General features: G+C 47.2%; 1 protein-coding gene across 2 annotated transcripts in view; it reads left to right on the forward strand.

Annotated features, from left to right (window-relative positions):
- The window catches only part of LOC147024892 (uncharacterized), a 33226-nt gene extending 22074 nt beyond the window's left edge, over positions 1–11152 (forward strand). The window contains exon 7 of one of the 2 annotated variants that reach the window (XM_085885260.1): positions 9521–11152. In XM_085885260.1, coding sequence (XP_085741386.1) covers positions 9521–9560 — 40 coding nt within the window. In that variant the 3' untranslated portion in view covers positions 9561–11152. The remainder of the gene's footprint in view (positions 1–9520) is intronic. The other variant, XM_085885259.1, reaches the window with a different exon arrangement.
- The last annotated feature ends 5391 nt before the right edge of the window (positions 11153–16543 follow it).

The following is a 16543-nucleotide window of genomic DNA, read 5'->3' on the forward strand; positions in this document are numbered from 1 at the left end:
TAAATAAACATTAATTGTGACGACATTTGTGATGTCATAGCACCGTGTCTTGTCATTGGTCGACAGATAAATGGCCGTAACTTGGGAACCGCTTGTCCGATTCATATCAAACCTCGAAAAGGCACATCCGCGGGGCCCTGGCAATATTCCTGGCAAGTTTCAATCAGATCGGAACGGCGGTCGTCGAGAAACTGCGGTCGCATACAGACAGACAGACAGACAGACAGACAGACAGACAGACAGACAGACAGACAGACAGACAGACAGACAGACAGACAGACACACACACACATACAGATTGCTGGAATTATAGATAGACTAGTGTGTGCCCGTACGTGCAGCTTCGTTCCTTCGCTCTCATAAACGACGACTGGATTGGGGTATTGTTTCAATTAGATCGGACCAACTGTATCATAAATGGCCATCAATTGGGAAACATACTCAGGTCCCCAGCGTCAATTGTGACGTCATATCAAACGAAGAACAAGAAGAATTGTGACGCCCCCTCTCTCTCGCCCCCCCTCTTTGTTCCCCCCTCTCTCCCCCCTAGTCTCGCCCCTCCTCTCTCCCCCCTCCTCTCTCGCCCCTCTCTCTCACTCCTCTCTCTCGATCTTACGGTCTCGACGATCTCTATCTCGACGATCGATTCGTACGGGGAGGTGATCGACTGATTTGGCCTGCGTCTGGCCGTGGAGCCTCCGTCCGTACTCACCTCACGGCTCGACACGTTGTCGATTCGCCTGCGGAGCTCGGACCTCGATCTGGGCGTTGTCTGGAGAACAGGACAGGCCTGGATTTGTATGCTGGACTGTGAGAGAGATCGGCTGATGCCTATCGTCGACCGTTAAATGGGGTCAAAGCACGCGGAGACCGCGTGCGGTGCGAAAAGGGCAAAGGGAGGACGAGCTCCATTTCGCCACGCGGCACGTTCGAACGGGAGTTCGAACCCGTGGACACACGCTTGTTACGAGCGACATTCATGCTTCTTGAAGCTACCTCTCATCCATGAGCCATCACCAAGTACTCTGTCTTGTCTTGCATGCATGCTGTTTGTCTTTGTCTGCAGGTGTTGTATAAGGCATATTTCGGTCGCGATCCCCCTCAAAACCTGTAGACCATGGTTCCCTAGTTAAGAACGGGTTGAGGATTGTTGATAAAAACATTGTCGTGAATTTTGCTTGTGTTGTGATCCCCGATCAGGTCAGGTCAGGTATGGGAGCATGTGCCAGAGCAGCACGTCGCTGCGTCCACTTTCCGCCGGTACTCCAGGGGCCTCCGTCTGGCCATCCCCCAGGCAGATGCCAGGCCCATCCCCATCTCCTTGAGATGATGGTCAACCTGTTGCAACCATGAGGCACGTGGTCGACCCACTGGCCTCCTCCACTCATGAGACTCCCTCACTGAGAGAATCTGGTGAGCAGGATCAGAGTCAGGAAAACGAGCCACATGTCCATACAGCCGCAACTGACGCTCACGGACTATGCAGGTAACAAATCTCATCCGAGTCTCTCTCAGCAACCGCTCGTTGGACACAAAATCCGACCAGCGATAGCCAAGGATTCTCCGAAGAGACCTGGTACCAAAGGAATTAAGTCTCCGTCTCAGATCCTTGGTCAGAGTCCAAGTCTCGCACCCATAGAGCAAGACTGGAAGTACCAAGGACCTGAAGACTCGGACTTTCGTCCTCCCACACAGGTACCGGCAGCGCCACACCCCATGATCCAGTGAATCCATGACTCCCCAGGCCCGACCCAGACGTCTATTGACCTCTGACTCGCAGCCAGCAGAGACATGAATATCACTGCCAAGGTAAGTGAATCTCTCCACGACCTCAACATCCTCACCACAAACAGACACAGACAGGACAGCAGCATCCAAGATGTCACCGAAAGCCTGGATCTTAGTTTTGACCCAAGAAACCCGTAATCCCAACGGCTCCGACTCCTCATTCAGCACCTCGAGGGCCCCCAAGAGGATGTCTAAAGTCTCCGCAAAGATGACTGCATCATCTGCAAAGTCAAGGTCCGAGATCTTGACATTCCCAAATGATGCACCGCAACTTGATCTCTCCGACATCCTCCCTAGAATCCAGTCCATACAAGTGCTGAAAAGTGTGGGGGCAAGTACACATCCCTGACGAACTCCAGTAACAACTGGAAATAAGTCAGAGATGGTACCACCACACTTCACAGCACTCTCAGTACCAGAGTAGAGTTCAGACATCAGATCGATCAGTTTTGGTGGCACCCCACGAAGACCAAGAATCCTCCAGAGGACATCCCGATTCACTGAATCGAACGCTTTACAGAGATCAACATAGGCTGCAAGCAGCCCCTGCGGAAACTCTCGTCTGCGTTCGGTGAGGACACGAAGTGCAAGGATACGGTCAATCATTGACCTCTTTGGTGTAAAGCCTGACTGCTCTGGACGCTGGTGCTCAAGCAGATGGTGGCGAACCCTATCGAGAATTATCCGAGCAAAGACCTTGCCCGGCACTGAGAGCAGCGTCACCCCTCGGTAGTTGTTGCAGTCTTGGCGATCACCCTTCCCTTTCCAGAGAGGGACAACAAGGCCCCTCTTCCAGTCAGTTGGGATGATGCCTGTGTTCCAGGCAGAGCACAAAACTGCATGCAACGACACGAGTGCAGCATTTCCACCAGCCTTGAGAAGTTCGGCATGGATGCCACAGATCCCTGGAGCTTTGCCCCGTTTCAACTGGTTCACCGCAGCCCGTGTTTCCACAAGCGTAGGTGGACCACAGTTGATTCGAGGGTCAGCAACAGGGATTGTAACACCCTTGACGTCCATCAGAGCGACCAGACCAATAGTAGGTGTAACCACCCACCATTATCTCGCCGCAATCCGGTCTCCGAACCTCAGAGAGAGCTGCAATCCCGATGTCCAAACACTTGAGCTCAGATGATAACAGAGACAGGTGATCATCCTCTCTTAGGGATAGGACATTCCAGGCACCCACCCGAAGGGACCGCCTCAGGTTAACCCAAGGAGACCGCCGTCTGGTGGACGACACCTCAGCACCACTCCGACACACTCTCCCGCAATCTGACCCAGGGATGTTACCCCGTGGTTTCCCTCCTATCAAAGATTGGGGGTCCCGAAGGCTTTGCCCCAATCCCGTCATCCGGTGAGCTGCCCTGCGAAGGGAAGCTGCACAGGAGGTACTCCCACGGAGTGGGTTTTCAGATTTTTTTGCGTTTTTGCGTTTTGCGGAATGAAGGGTTTTACGGTGGCCAGAGTGCAAATCCTGCCACCAACCTCCTAATAAGAAGTGACCCAATTGCAGGAGGACGTCCGCAGACACAGTTGGGCACCAGATATGGATGGCCGTTGGCTCACAAGGAGCTCCTCCACCCTTTGACAGGTTTTGTTTTTAATCCTGCTGGGTGTCCATATCCAAACACCCTCCTCACCAGAAAACCTGGTGGGGGAGACGGTTTAGTCGCCGACAACCCGACCATGGAACAGGTTAGTACAGGTTTACATGGTACCTGTAGCAGGTCACAGATCGAACCTGACCTGACACATGTTCCCCAATATGATCCCCGATGTTCCCCAATAAATCTGGTTAATTCGTATGAAGTTGCCGCTATGGATTAATGTGTTGTGTTGAGGAACGATCCATTCGATTGGCATATAAAACCAAAATGGTTACAGACTGGCAGAAAACACTCGGCATCTGACACAACCAGTCTGTAACCAGGGGTTATATTTCCCCAGCTGGCAAGGTACAAGGATTACGTTGGTATCGCGATTGAAGGCGCGTGATCCGAGGCCTGTGCTGAACCGGCCGGCGTTATAAACCCCGGAGATGGTGGTAGTGAGGGTGGCGCCTCGGACCAGGTGAGAATCCCGCCACCCTGGTTCCGCAACAATATATATATATATATATATATATATATATATATATATATATATATATATATATATATATATGTGTATATATATGTATATATATATATATATATATATATATATATATATATATATATATATATATATATATATATATATATATATATATATAGTTATGGCTGTGGAAATTCGCAATACACCATAAAGGGTCCTAAGATCAGTTATGACGCTAAGTTTATGTGCAGATAGGTCCCCACCATTGTTTAAAGGGAATTTCTTCGTGTTCACCGGGCTGCGACTCTTTGAGATAGCTGTTTTTCTTTATCTATCATTATTTTGAGCCACCATTGCAACAAACGTCCACGCAAACAACAACCGCCACCAACTATGCCACAACGCCCACCACGCTCACACCACCCCCACAACAATCACCACCATCTTCACCACTACGCCCACTTGCGAACGCCATCCTCCGTGACCACGGTAAGACGGTTTCCGCGGCGGAAACCGTCCGAGAAGGATTGGCAGAACAAAAGCTCCTGCGAGCCTGTGGGGTTTTTCCCGCCTATTTTCCCCAAGCTTTGTGTGAAGGAAAGGGGGAGGGCAGCTCGCCGCCGATTGGTGGATGCACAGCGTGAGGCGGTCGGGGTGGGGGAACTCCCCTTTTCGGGAACCTTCTCGAAGGAAGGTGGAGCTGAAAACGGGGAGGATTGAAGGGCGGAGCCCTGCGCTATATAAGGCAGACCGCGCGTGAGGCTCACTCTCTCTGTTGGGGTCATGTTGGATTCTACTCGCTCTCTTGGTGGACGTCATCCTCTCGCTTCATCTTCGAGCTCTCTCTTGGTGGCCGAGGTCGGGCTCTCTCGTCTTGGCGTTGGGCGACCTGTCGGTGAAGGCGCGGGCCAGTGGCGAGTCTGGGCGACGCCTCGGAGACGCAGATGGGAGGCGCAGCCCTGCTGGCTGTGTGGTGCGAATCTGCGCGTCTGGCGAGGGACGCCGGAGAGAACTCACCGACCACATCATTGCAAAGGCCCGAGAGCAGGCGCGGATACGCTAGCTGCCGTGGGAACAAGGCGTCGCGACCTGCCCACCATCACACCTCGAGGGGGCAGGTAACCAGCACGGTCTCGCGGGCCTTTTCGGTCATCCACGGACCACGAACATAAAGGTTTACGAACCCCGTGTACCTCCCTGCCTATGGGGAGGGTTTTCCTGTTGTTTTTGTATGCATGCTGTGGCGCCGTGTCCTGTTAAGTAACAACTGTTAAGTGCATGTCCATTCTCATTGTAGTCGGTTGTATTGCTTTTTATTTGCCTTGCTTGTAAATACGTGCATGATTCCTTGCTTGTGTTGTGTGTGCAATATGTGCTTTATAATAAATGTCCTTGTGTGCAACCTATCCCATTCATCGCGTCCTCCTTTCACCACATTGAAAGTGCCATCTTGCATCGTGGAATGAGTAGTGGGTTTTAAACACCCGACTAAAGAAGAATCGGAGCCGTCGAGGTCGGCGATAACACCGCTCGGTTATCCCTGTAGCACGGAACGAACCGCTTAAGCGGTTCGTGTCCTAAGCCGACCTGCGGCGTGGTGCAACCCCTCGGTAGGTTACTCGCACGGTTATTTAGGTATATCGACATTCGGCGATTCACCCTATTTCGCGCGAGTGGAATGCGGACTGGGTTGTGGTGAGGTTAAACCCCCACCCGTGACTGGCTCCTGGCGGTAGTTCCAGGAGGGTCACGACTGAATTGTCCGTCCGGTGGGCGACGCGGCTGCCATTAAAGGTACGCGGCCGATCCCACGCCAGGTGGGCCAGAATTCGTAACAATATATATATATATATATATATATATATATATATATATATATATATATATATATATATATATATATATATATATATATATATATATATATATATACATTTGAGTGAGGCACGGGAAGAGAGAATAGATGGCTCTTGGACACATTTGTCCTTGTTTAGAATACTAGTGCAAGGAAAATGGAACACCCTTCACCAAATAACAGGAAAATCTGATTTTTATTGACTTTTGAACATTTTCCTGAAATTTAAGGACATTTAAGTACTTAAATTGTACAACTCAGAAATGTTGGACTTTTATGGGTTTTAAGGACCCGTACGAACCGTGAACGCCCTCCTTCTGGAAGTTTCCTGCGCGTGCTGGAAGAAGGGAGGGGTGAGGCGCCAGGGGAGATAAAAAGGGCGCGCTGAAGCACGTTGAGAGAGTTGTTTCTGGGTTGCGGAGTGGTGGAGGTGAGGGAAGAGTGTCGTGTCGGAGTTGTGGGCAGTTGAGTCGAGCTGTGCTGTGCGCTGGAGTCTGGAGTCTCAGCAGTCGGGAAGGAGCTGGAGAGATTGGGGCGCTGCGGAGCCAAGGCGCGTGGCCTGTCGGACCGTGCCTAACCGTGGGTCGCTGGAAAGGGGACATCGAGGATCGCCCTCGCGAGTCACCACGAGGGACCAGGTAGCCAGCACGGTCTCCCGGAGCCTTTGCGGTCTACACGGCTCCGAGTTTTAAAGACCCCAAGAGGTCCCGTCTTCCCCTTATCTGTCCTGGGGTGTTTTCCTTGCTTTTCTTTGTATGAACGTTGTGGCGCCAAGTCCGATAAGTAGAACTGATAAGTGACTGTACATAATAAATCGACGGTCGTAGCGCTTTGTCTTACTCGTGTCTTGTCCCTAACCCCCATTCATTGCATAACTGCATGCGTGTTTTGCATTCATTGCGTGATTGTATACGTGCATGGGTGTGTACAAATAAATGTACTCGTTGAAATGTACCCCGTTCGTTGCATCTTTTCCTTAATTGAGCTGCTATCTTGCCCTCGGAATATAGTTGATTTTTAAATAGCCAGTAAAGTGATCGGGTCCAACGGGACTGCGCGATAATGCACCGCTCGGTTATCCCAAAAGGAAGCGAGGTGCTGAAGCTGCTCGTTTCCAAGCGGTCCCGTTGAGGTACAATCTCTCGGTAATCTACCCGCGCGATTAATTCGGTATATCGACAATTCAGCGATTGACCCTGGAGCGCGGGTAGAGTACGGACAAGGTCGTTGTGTGCTCAAAAACACACCGGTGGCTGGTTTTCGGCGTTGATCCGGAAAGCCGCGACTGGATTGCTCGTCCGGTGGGCGTACGGCCGCAATTCGGCTAAAAGCGGCTGTCCGCACGCCGAACGGGCGGAAATGTACAACAATATATATATACATATATATATATATATATATATATATATATATATATATATATATATATATATATATATATATATATATATATATATATATATATATATATATATATCTGGAATAAATTAGACCACTGCAAAATTATCAGTTTTTCTGGTTTTACTATTTATAGGTATGTATTTGAGTAAAATGAACATTTTTGTTTTATTCTATAAATTACTGACAACATTTCTCCCAAATTCCGAATAAAAATATTGTCATTTTCTGCAAATAAATGCTCCAAATGACAACTGGTCAAAATAACAACGAAGATTCAGTGTTTTCAGACCTCAAATAATACAAACAAAACAAGTTCATATTCATTTTTAAACAACACAAAAATAATATTTAAACTTCGGAAGAGTTCAGAAATCAATATTTTGTGGAATAACCCTGATTTTCAATCACAGCTTTCATGCATCTTGGCATGCTCTCCACCAGTCTTTCACATTGCTGTTGGGTGACTTTATGCCACTCCTGGCGCAAAAATTCAAGCAGCTCAGCTTTGTTTGATGGCTTGTGACCATCCATCTTCCTCTTGATCACATTCCAGAGGTTTTCAATGGGGTTCAGGTCTGGAGATTGGCTGGCCATGACGGTCTTAATTTGATGGTCCTCCATCCACACCTTGATTGACCTGGCTGTGTGCCATGGAGCGTTATCCTGCTGGAAAAACCAATCCTCACAGTTGGGGAACATTGTCAGAGCAGAAGGAAGCAAGTGTTCTTCCAGGACAACCTTGTACATGGCTTGATTCATGAGTCCTTCACAAAGACAAATCTGCCCGAATCCAGCCTTGCTGAATCACCCCCAGATCATCACCGATCCTCCACCAAATTTCACAGTGGGTGCGAGACACTGGCTTGTAGGCCTCTCCAGGTCTCCGTCTAACCAGTAGACGACCAGGTGTTGGGCAAAGCTGAAAATTTGACTCATCAGAGAAGATGAGCTTACTCCAGTCCTCTACGGTCCAATCCTTATGGTCTTTTGCATACCTCAGCCTGGCTCTTCTTTGCTTCTCATTGATGAAGGGCTTTTTTCTAGCTTTGCACGACTTCAGCCCTGCCCCGAGGAGCCTGTTTCGAACCGTCCTCGCCGTGCACTTCACCCCAGCTGCCTTTTGCCATTCTTTTTGTAGGTCACATGATGTCCATCCTACGGTTGTTGAATGACATTCGAATGAGTTGGCGGTCATCCCGGTCAGTGGAAAGTCGTTTTCGCCCTCTGCCAGTCTGTAGCTTTGCTGTCCCCAATGTTTGCTGCTTGACCTTGTTCTTATTAACCGCCGTCTTTGAAATTTTAAGGATGGAAGCAACGTGACGCTCACTGTATCCCTCTGTCAGTAAGGCCAGAATTAAACCCTTCTTTTCCTCACTCAAAACTTTTCTTTTCAACTCTTTTGGCATGGTCAATAGTTATTTTTTTGATTCCAATTACTTTTGAGGTACTACTAGCACTGTTTTTGCCATCCCTCTGGTCCTATTGCAAGAGGATAGTGATGACCACAGCAGTGGTTTTTATACTTTTCCTTGTTAAATAATATTCGGTTCAGGTGATCACCTAATCAGTACCTCACGAAATAGAATGAGGTGTGCCTGTGTTGGAATTCAACATACACTTGAATGGAATGGCTGCCATACATGAGGAGATGCTGATTTAAAATTTTTTTTGGAGTGGTCTCATTTTTTTCCAGAGCTGTATATGTATATACAGTATTACCCCGCTTATCGGCCCCCCCTCTTATCCACCCCCCTCTTATCCACCCCCTCTTATCCGCCCCTGTTATCCGCCCCCTGTTATCCGCCCCTGTTATCCGCCCCCTCTTATCCGCCCCCTCTTATCCGCCCCTCTTATCCGCCCCCTCTTATCCACCCCCCTCTTATCCACCCCCTCTTATCCGCCACCCTCGCTATCCGCCGTGATTTGCTCAGGAACCGAACATCTGAGCTAAAAGCTTAGCAAATTCCCCCGCTCATCCGCCACCCTGCTATCCGCCATCCGCCAGGTCTGCCCGACGTACATAGTAATGGAAATCCCTGCAAAATTACCCCGCTTATCCGCCCGTGACATCCGCCAGTGATGAGTCATCAGGAAATTTCTCGCTTCCATGGAGAAATGTACTAATGAGCCTGTGGTAGTACACATCTGGTAGAGTATTGTGAAATCTAATTTGGTTTCTGCTTTCGTGGCATTTGCAGCGCCATCTCCAGTGTGTATTGTGGATCTAACAGTGCTTCGTGGATTAGTGGTTTCTAAAAAAAGTTAGAAACAGCATGGCTCCTGTAGAGAGGAAAAGGGACCGTCAGTGTGTGACGGTGAAAGAGAAGAGAGAAATCTGTGAGTACTCTAAGAGTTTTCCATCAAAATCTCAGCAAGACATTGCCAATTTCTTCTCAGCGAAATGGGGAAAGCCCGTGAAGAGGAGGACAACTGGTGACGTGATAAAACACTCAGACCGATGGCTGAACAAATCGCTGGAGGCGACTATGATGCGTCAAGTCGGTGGCAAACATTCGAATATGGAACAAGCGCTCTTTCTTTGGTTAAGCTCAGCACGTGCTAAAACCATTCTACTAACTGAAGCTATACCGAGGACGAAAGCCATGTTTTTTGGAGGTAAGCTGGAAATTGTCGACCAACATTACTCGAATGGTTGGATGAATCGCTTCAAAATGCGCTATGGTATATCATGTCGGAAGTTATGCGGTGAAAGTGCTAGTGTGTCCCAGGATTTAGTGAGTGCTGGTAGAACACAGGCAAAGGGTGTGCTGAAAGATTACCAGCCTCGTGATGTCTACAACATGGATGAAACGGGCCTGTTCTACCAAATGCTGCCTGACCGATCTCTCACTACGGGGGAGTATTTGAGGGAAACTAAGAAAGCAGAAGCTCGAATATCGCTGGCTGTTTACAGCAACGCTGACGTTGGTGATAAGTCCTGTTTACTAGTCATCGGGAAAAGTGCTAATCCCAGGTGCCTCAAGGGATTCAAGCATGACTTGTATTGCGATGAACGCAACAACAAAAAGTCGTGGATGACCAGCTTAATGTTCCACGACTGGCTGTGCGATTTCGATAAGAAAATGCGAATAGCGAACTGCCATGTGCTGATGTTGCTGGATAATGTGCCATCTCATATTCTGCCCGAGAACGAGGAGGGCCAAGTCACTCTCACCAATACGAAAGTGCATTTCCTGCCGCCTAACATGACGTCGCATCTCCAGCCCATGGATGCTGGTGTCATGAACAATTTCAAGCAGCATTTTCAAAGATATCAACTACCGCATTTGGTGGATGCGATTGACAAAAATCGAGAACTGAAGCTGGAACTGAGCGACGCTATTCGCTTCTCCAAGATGGCTTGGGATGAAGTGAAACCCGAAACCATCAAGAACTGTTTCAAACACACTGGCATCACCCTGGACAATTGGTTCGATCCTGCGACAACGTCCTCTTCTTCGACCGCCACCAGCACTACGTATCCGAGGAACATGTTCGAACAGATCGCTGAACATTTCAATATAGATAGAGCCGTGCTGATGACACCAGAATAATTCGATCATGTCGATGATCATCCAGAACCAACCGAGGTTCTTACAGATGATGAAATCGTCTATCTTGTGACTACCATTCATGACGAGGATACCGAGGAACCGGATGCGCCTGACGATGTAGCCACGGTTCCTAGCGCATTGGAAGCGAGGCACGCCTTGGAACAAGTCACGAGGTACATAGAGAGCAACTGTAATACGAACGAGGAGGACATTACTGCCATTTCAAAACTCAGGATGCGCCTGAATAAACTTGTCATCTCTGTCGCTGAACAAAAGGAAATTACTGATTTCTTCCATCCTGTTGGGGTCCTGTAATGGCCCCGTAACACACATGTACTGTATGTGCGGCAATAAAAACGTGAATCATTTATGAATATATGGTGTATGTTGTTCCGTTTGTTTGGTTTCGTTCTAGTGAGTAGGGAATGAGATTCTTAGGCCCCTACGAGCCCTACCTGACACCCCTTGCACCCCTCCAGATCATCTCGCGTGTACCCTCGCTTATCCGCCACCCCCGCTTTTCCGCCAAAATGACCTTGCCCCAACTTGGCGGATAAGCGGGGTTAGGGTGATCACCTAATCAGTACCTCATGAAGTAGAATGAGGTGTCCCTGTGTTGGAATTCAACAGACACTGGAATGGAATGGCTGCCATACATGTAGAGATGCTGATTTAAAAAATTTTTTGGAGTGCTCTGTCATTTTTTCCAATAGTTGTATACTCGTATATTGTTATATATACTATATCTTGTAATATATACTATATCTTGTAATATATATGTTGATATATATATATATATATATATATATATAAATATATATATATATATATATATATATATATATATATATATATATATATATACATATATACAGTAGACGAGGCGCAAGTCGGCAGCGTGTAACTCGTCACTTCGCCTAAGTCGGCAGCGTCAAGAAGTCCCGAAATTATCTCATGTTAAATCGACTTACAGACTTTGAATAAAGTCTGCAAGTCGTCATCTCTAAGTCGTCACTTCGTCGAATTCGTCAGATGTTGTCCGTTCCCGCGTAATGCAAACTCAAGTAAATTACCACGCCTCAGTCATCACACGGAACTGCTGCCTCGTGAGAAGCCCGATTTCATGGAATCGTGATGCGCGGGCTATTTATAACTGCGCTGTCCCATATGCATCTGAAGAGGTAGACAGGCTGCACAATGCATCTCTGGCGAAGGAGTCAAGGATCGATCGAGCTTAGTGTTGAAGTCCGATCATGGTTTTATATTGACTTGTTTTGTACATCACCACACTCACACATAGGTCTTGAGTGGTAGTCATCACGATGACTGTGTCATGTAATTTGTCGATGGTATATGAGTTTTTCATTCCATATGAAAACTCATTCTACATTCATTATAATGAATCAATTGTAACAGCCATTCATTCCACATTTGTCGATGGTCATATGCCATCACCGATGGTATATGAGTTGTCTTACAGTTGTTCATTATCTTTACTTTTGATAAAGTAATTCATGAATTCCATCTTTGCTTGATTACTTTCCAACTCACAAATGAACCCCCACCTATGCCCCGAGGATTGTGTTTCCCTTTTGGTACAATAGCCGGCTTAGAGATTGTTGCGCCCTCTCACACGTACGTTTCCAGGCCACGCGCAACTTCATCCTTCACCCCACAGTCATCATGAATGTTCACATACGCGTAAGTCGTCACATGTCTAAGTCGTCACTTTTTTCTTGGTCCCGATGGTGACGACTTACGCCTAGTCTACTGTATATATATATATATATATATATATATATATATATATATATATATATATATATATATATATATATATATATATATATATACATATACATATATATTTTTTTTCTTGGTCCCGATGGTGACGACTTGCGCCTAGTCTACTGTATATATATATATATATATATATATATATATATATATATATATATATATATATATATATATATATATATATATATATATATATATATATATATATATACACACACGAGTCTGGTGTTGGCGCAGTGGTTAGGACAGCGGCTTGGGATCCAAGAGGTCCTGAGTTCAAGCCCCGTTGGGCCACTGAATTAATACACCAGGGGGTTGATTCAGCCTGTCATCCTTCCGAGGTCGGCAAAATGAGTACCAGTATACTGGGCCGGTGTATACCCCGGTTAAAATAGGTGTACCATATCCCTGTGTCGTAAGAGGTGACCAGGTGACCAGGGTTGCGTCAGGAAGGGCATCCGGCGTAAAACATGTGCCAAATCACTATGCGGATCATACGGATGATCCGCTGTGGCGACCCCTAACGGGAGCAGCCGAAAGAAGAAGAAGAAGATATATATATATGTATGTATGTATGTATATATATATATGTATGTATGTATGTATATATATATATATATATATATATATATGTATGTATATATATATATATATACATATATATATATATATATATATTGTTACGGCTGTGGAAATTCGCATTACACCATAAAGGGCCCTCAGGTGAGATATCTCGATAGGTACATGTGTTGTTCGCCCAAACCCGTTGTATAGAGGGAATTTATGTGATTCATTCGGGCTGCGATCCTTCAGTTAGTCGTTTTTCTTTCTCTATCTTTTATTTCAAACAAATAAAAACCGCCAACGATGTTGGTGGGCTTTTCCCGCCATTCTTCCCCATGCTTAGTGCGAAGGAAGGGGGAGGGCGGCTTGCCGCCGATTGGTGGATGTACAGCGTGAGGCGGTCGGAGTGAGGGAACGCCCCTTTTCGAGAACCCTCTCGAAGGAGGGTGGAGCCGAAAACGGGGCGGAGTGAAGGGCGGAGCCCCGCGCTATAAAAGTCGGACACGGGCGGGGCGCGTTCTCTCCCTCTTCCTGCTCTCTCCCTCTTCCTGCTCTCTCCCTCTTCCTGCTCTCTCCCTCTTCCTGCTCTCTCCCTCTTCCTGCTCTCTCCCTCTTCCTGCTCTCTCCCTCTTCCTCTCGCTCTCTCCCTGTCTCGTGGAACTTGCCTCTGTCTGAAGTCGTTCTTGGGTCCTCGCCGAGCTGTGTCGTCGTGGTTGAGTGTCTCTGCGTCGGTGTGGAACTCGCGGAGCCCGAGGGGCTCATTGAAGTCGAGCTGTGTCGTCAAGTCTGGTCGAGTCGGCAGTGGAGGACGGCGAAGGAGACGGAGCTCGGAGTGGAGGTCATGGGAGGAGTTCTCGACGGCCGCACCAAGGGAAATCCTTTCTTTTCTTTGGGTTTGTGTAAATGACTGTGGGTGGCGCCTGTCCTTAAAGTAGTATTGTTTTAAGTTTTGCCGTGTGTACGCGTATTCGGTTTTAACTCTTTCTTTGCTTTTTATGTGCATTTTTCTTTTGCTGTGGATACGTGCTTGTCTGTGTGTGTGCGAATCAACGTGCTTGTGTGAACTTGTTCCCCGTTTCGCTGCGTCCTTTTCTTCGTTTGAATTTCCATCTTGCATCACGTAAGGGGTTCATAGTGAGTTCAACATCCCGGTAATTAATCGGAACCGTCAAGGCCGATGATAACACCGCTCGGTTATCTCTGTAGCACGGAACGGACCGCTTAAGCGGTTCGTGTCCGGAGTCAGCCTGTCGCATGGTACGATCGCCCGGTCGACCATTCCCGCAGCTACTTAGGTAGATCGAATTTGGCGAGCAACCCTATCCTGCGCGGGTGGGCAATTGGCACTATCGTGGTGAGGTTAAACCCCCACCCGTGACTAGCTCCCGGCGTTGTTCCGAGAGGGTAACGACTGAATTGTCCGTTCCGGTGGGCGAGGTGGCCGCCATTCGAGTCGAGTGGCCGATCGCCCGCCGGCGGGCGCGAATTCGCAACACTGGTGTCCGGGAGTGGAATTCGAATCCGCCCCGCCTCCAACCTAAATTCACGGGGAACGGAGCAGGGGTGTGCGAGGCGACCCTCCCCCCCCCCCCCGTTCCCTCCAAATTACGAGAGCCAAATTAATCCCTTACGAGAAATAAGATGGAGTCTCAAGGCGAGCGGGTGCCGGGAGTATTAGAAATGTATGTGTGTCGTAATGTAGGATCCATGGCCCAGGACGGTACTCGTAATTTTAATCCGTGGCGAAGCTCAACCCAATATTCTGAGCACGGACTTTATCGGCAAACTGAGTCTCATGGTGGCGCGATCGCACATCAGCGCAGCGCGGAGCGAGCGGCTATTTATGGCGCTGCAAATGGCGCGACACGAGGCGAGCGCTCCCAACAGCCGTTTCAAACCACGTGGGCATGGCAGGCGAGGTAGGCGGACATTGGTGGGCTTTGGAAAGAATTGAAGAATGGAGGACCGAGCTCGAAAAAGAAAAACAGAACCACGAGCTGGAAGCAAAACAATTAAAGAAGGAACTATTGGGGAAGTCAAGATAATTCGAAGAATTAAAGGGAAAAATAGGGGAAATAGACTTGAGGATCCATAAGTGGGAACAAGGGACGAGCGAGATGAGAAAGAGAATGGAGGAGAAGCGAATTATTAACTCCAGGGATAGAAAGCACATGGAAGAGGAATGGAAAAAAAAATCTGGAAGAGAACAAATGTGAACACGATTGGAAAATAAAGCAACTCGAGCGTGAGGTAGAACAAGGCGTTCGGGACAGAAGACTATAAGAAGAGGTAAAAAGAGGAGAGGAACATCTGGAGGAAAGGACGGAGGAATTGCGGGAAATGTCAGAACAGTTCGAAGAACTGCAGGGAAAAATGAGGGAGGAAGGAGAAAGGAAAACAAAAATAGAAAAGGAAAAATGCAAACAAGATGGGGAATTGGAACAACTGAAGGAAGAGGTAAGATCAGGCAAAAACAAAAGAGAAACCCTGGAAGGGGCGATAAAATTGAGAGAGGAATGGCTAGAAAGAAGAGAGGAATATGGGAAGAAAATGAACGAAATGAGGATGGAAGCATTGGAAGGTGGTGCGGAGATGAGGAAGACATACGATAAGAGAATAGATGAACTGGGAAAAGAAGCATGCAAATTGAGAGAGGAATTATGGGAAAAAGCTTCTGAGATACTGAAACACGAAACCAAAGAGAGAGGATTACAAAATGAACTAAGGATGTTAAAAGAGAAGAGGAAGAGAGCGGAAAATGAAACGTTGAGGAACTACACTGTACAGATCAAACAGTTGGAAGCTAAAGCAAGGTTGGAGTGTGCGGAAATGAGAAAAGAATTAGAAAAGAAAGCTTCTGAGTTACAGAAACACCAAAACAAAGAGATGGAATTACAAAACGAGTTGAGAATGGTGAGAGAAGAAAGAACGACAGCAGAGAATGAAACGTTAAGGAACCACACTGTACAGATCAAACAGCTGGAAGCGAAGGCCAGATTAAAGAATGAGAAACAAGAAAGAGTACTGAAAGAACAAGGAATGAGACAGGAGAAGGAAATTAGTCAATTGAAGGAAACCACGAGATTGCAGAATGAGGAACAAGAAAGACAGTGGAATAGAAAACTGAAAGAGTATGAATTTGAAACTGAACGATAAAAGGAAAAAAAAATAGGTTGGAATACGAGGAGAAAGGGAAGGAGCAAGGAATGAAGCAGGAAGGAGAAATCAGTCAATTGGAGGAGACAATGAGATTGGAAAGGGAAGAACGAGAGGAACAGTGGAATATGAAACAACAAAAACATTAATTTGAGGTTAACCAATTGAAGGAAACTCTGAGGTTGGAGAATGAGGGACAGGGGGTGAAAGAAATTAAAAAAAGAAAGACAAGAACAATTAAAAAAGAAAGCAAGGTTGAGGTATGAAGAGATAATGAAAGAACAACAAACGAAACAGGAAAGAGAACTAAGCCAATTGAAAGAAACGATGAGACTGGAAAATGAAG

This window comes from Eptatretus burgeri, chromosome 6, assembly GCF_056783735.1.
Source record: "Eptatretus burgeri isolate ZD-2024b chromosome 6, Ebu_testis_v1, whole genome shotgun sequence".
In the NCBI taxonomy this organism is placed as follows: domain Eukaryota; kingdom Metazoa; phylum Chordata; class Myxini; order Myxiniformes; family Myxinidae; genus Eptatretus; species Eptatretus burgeri.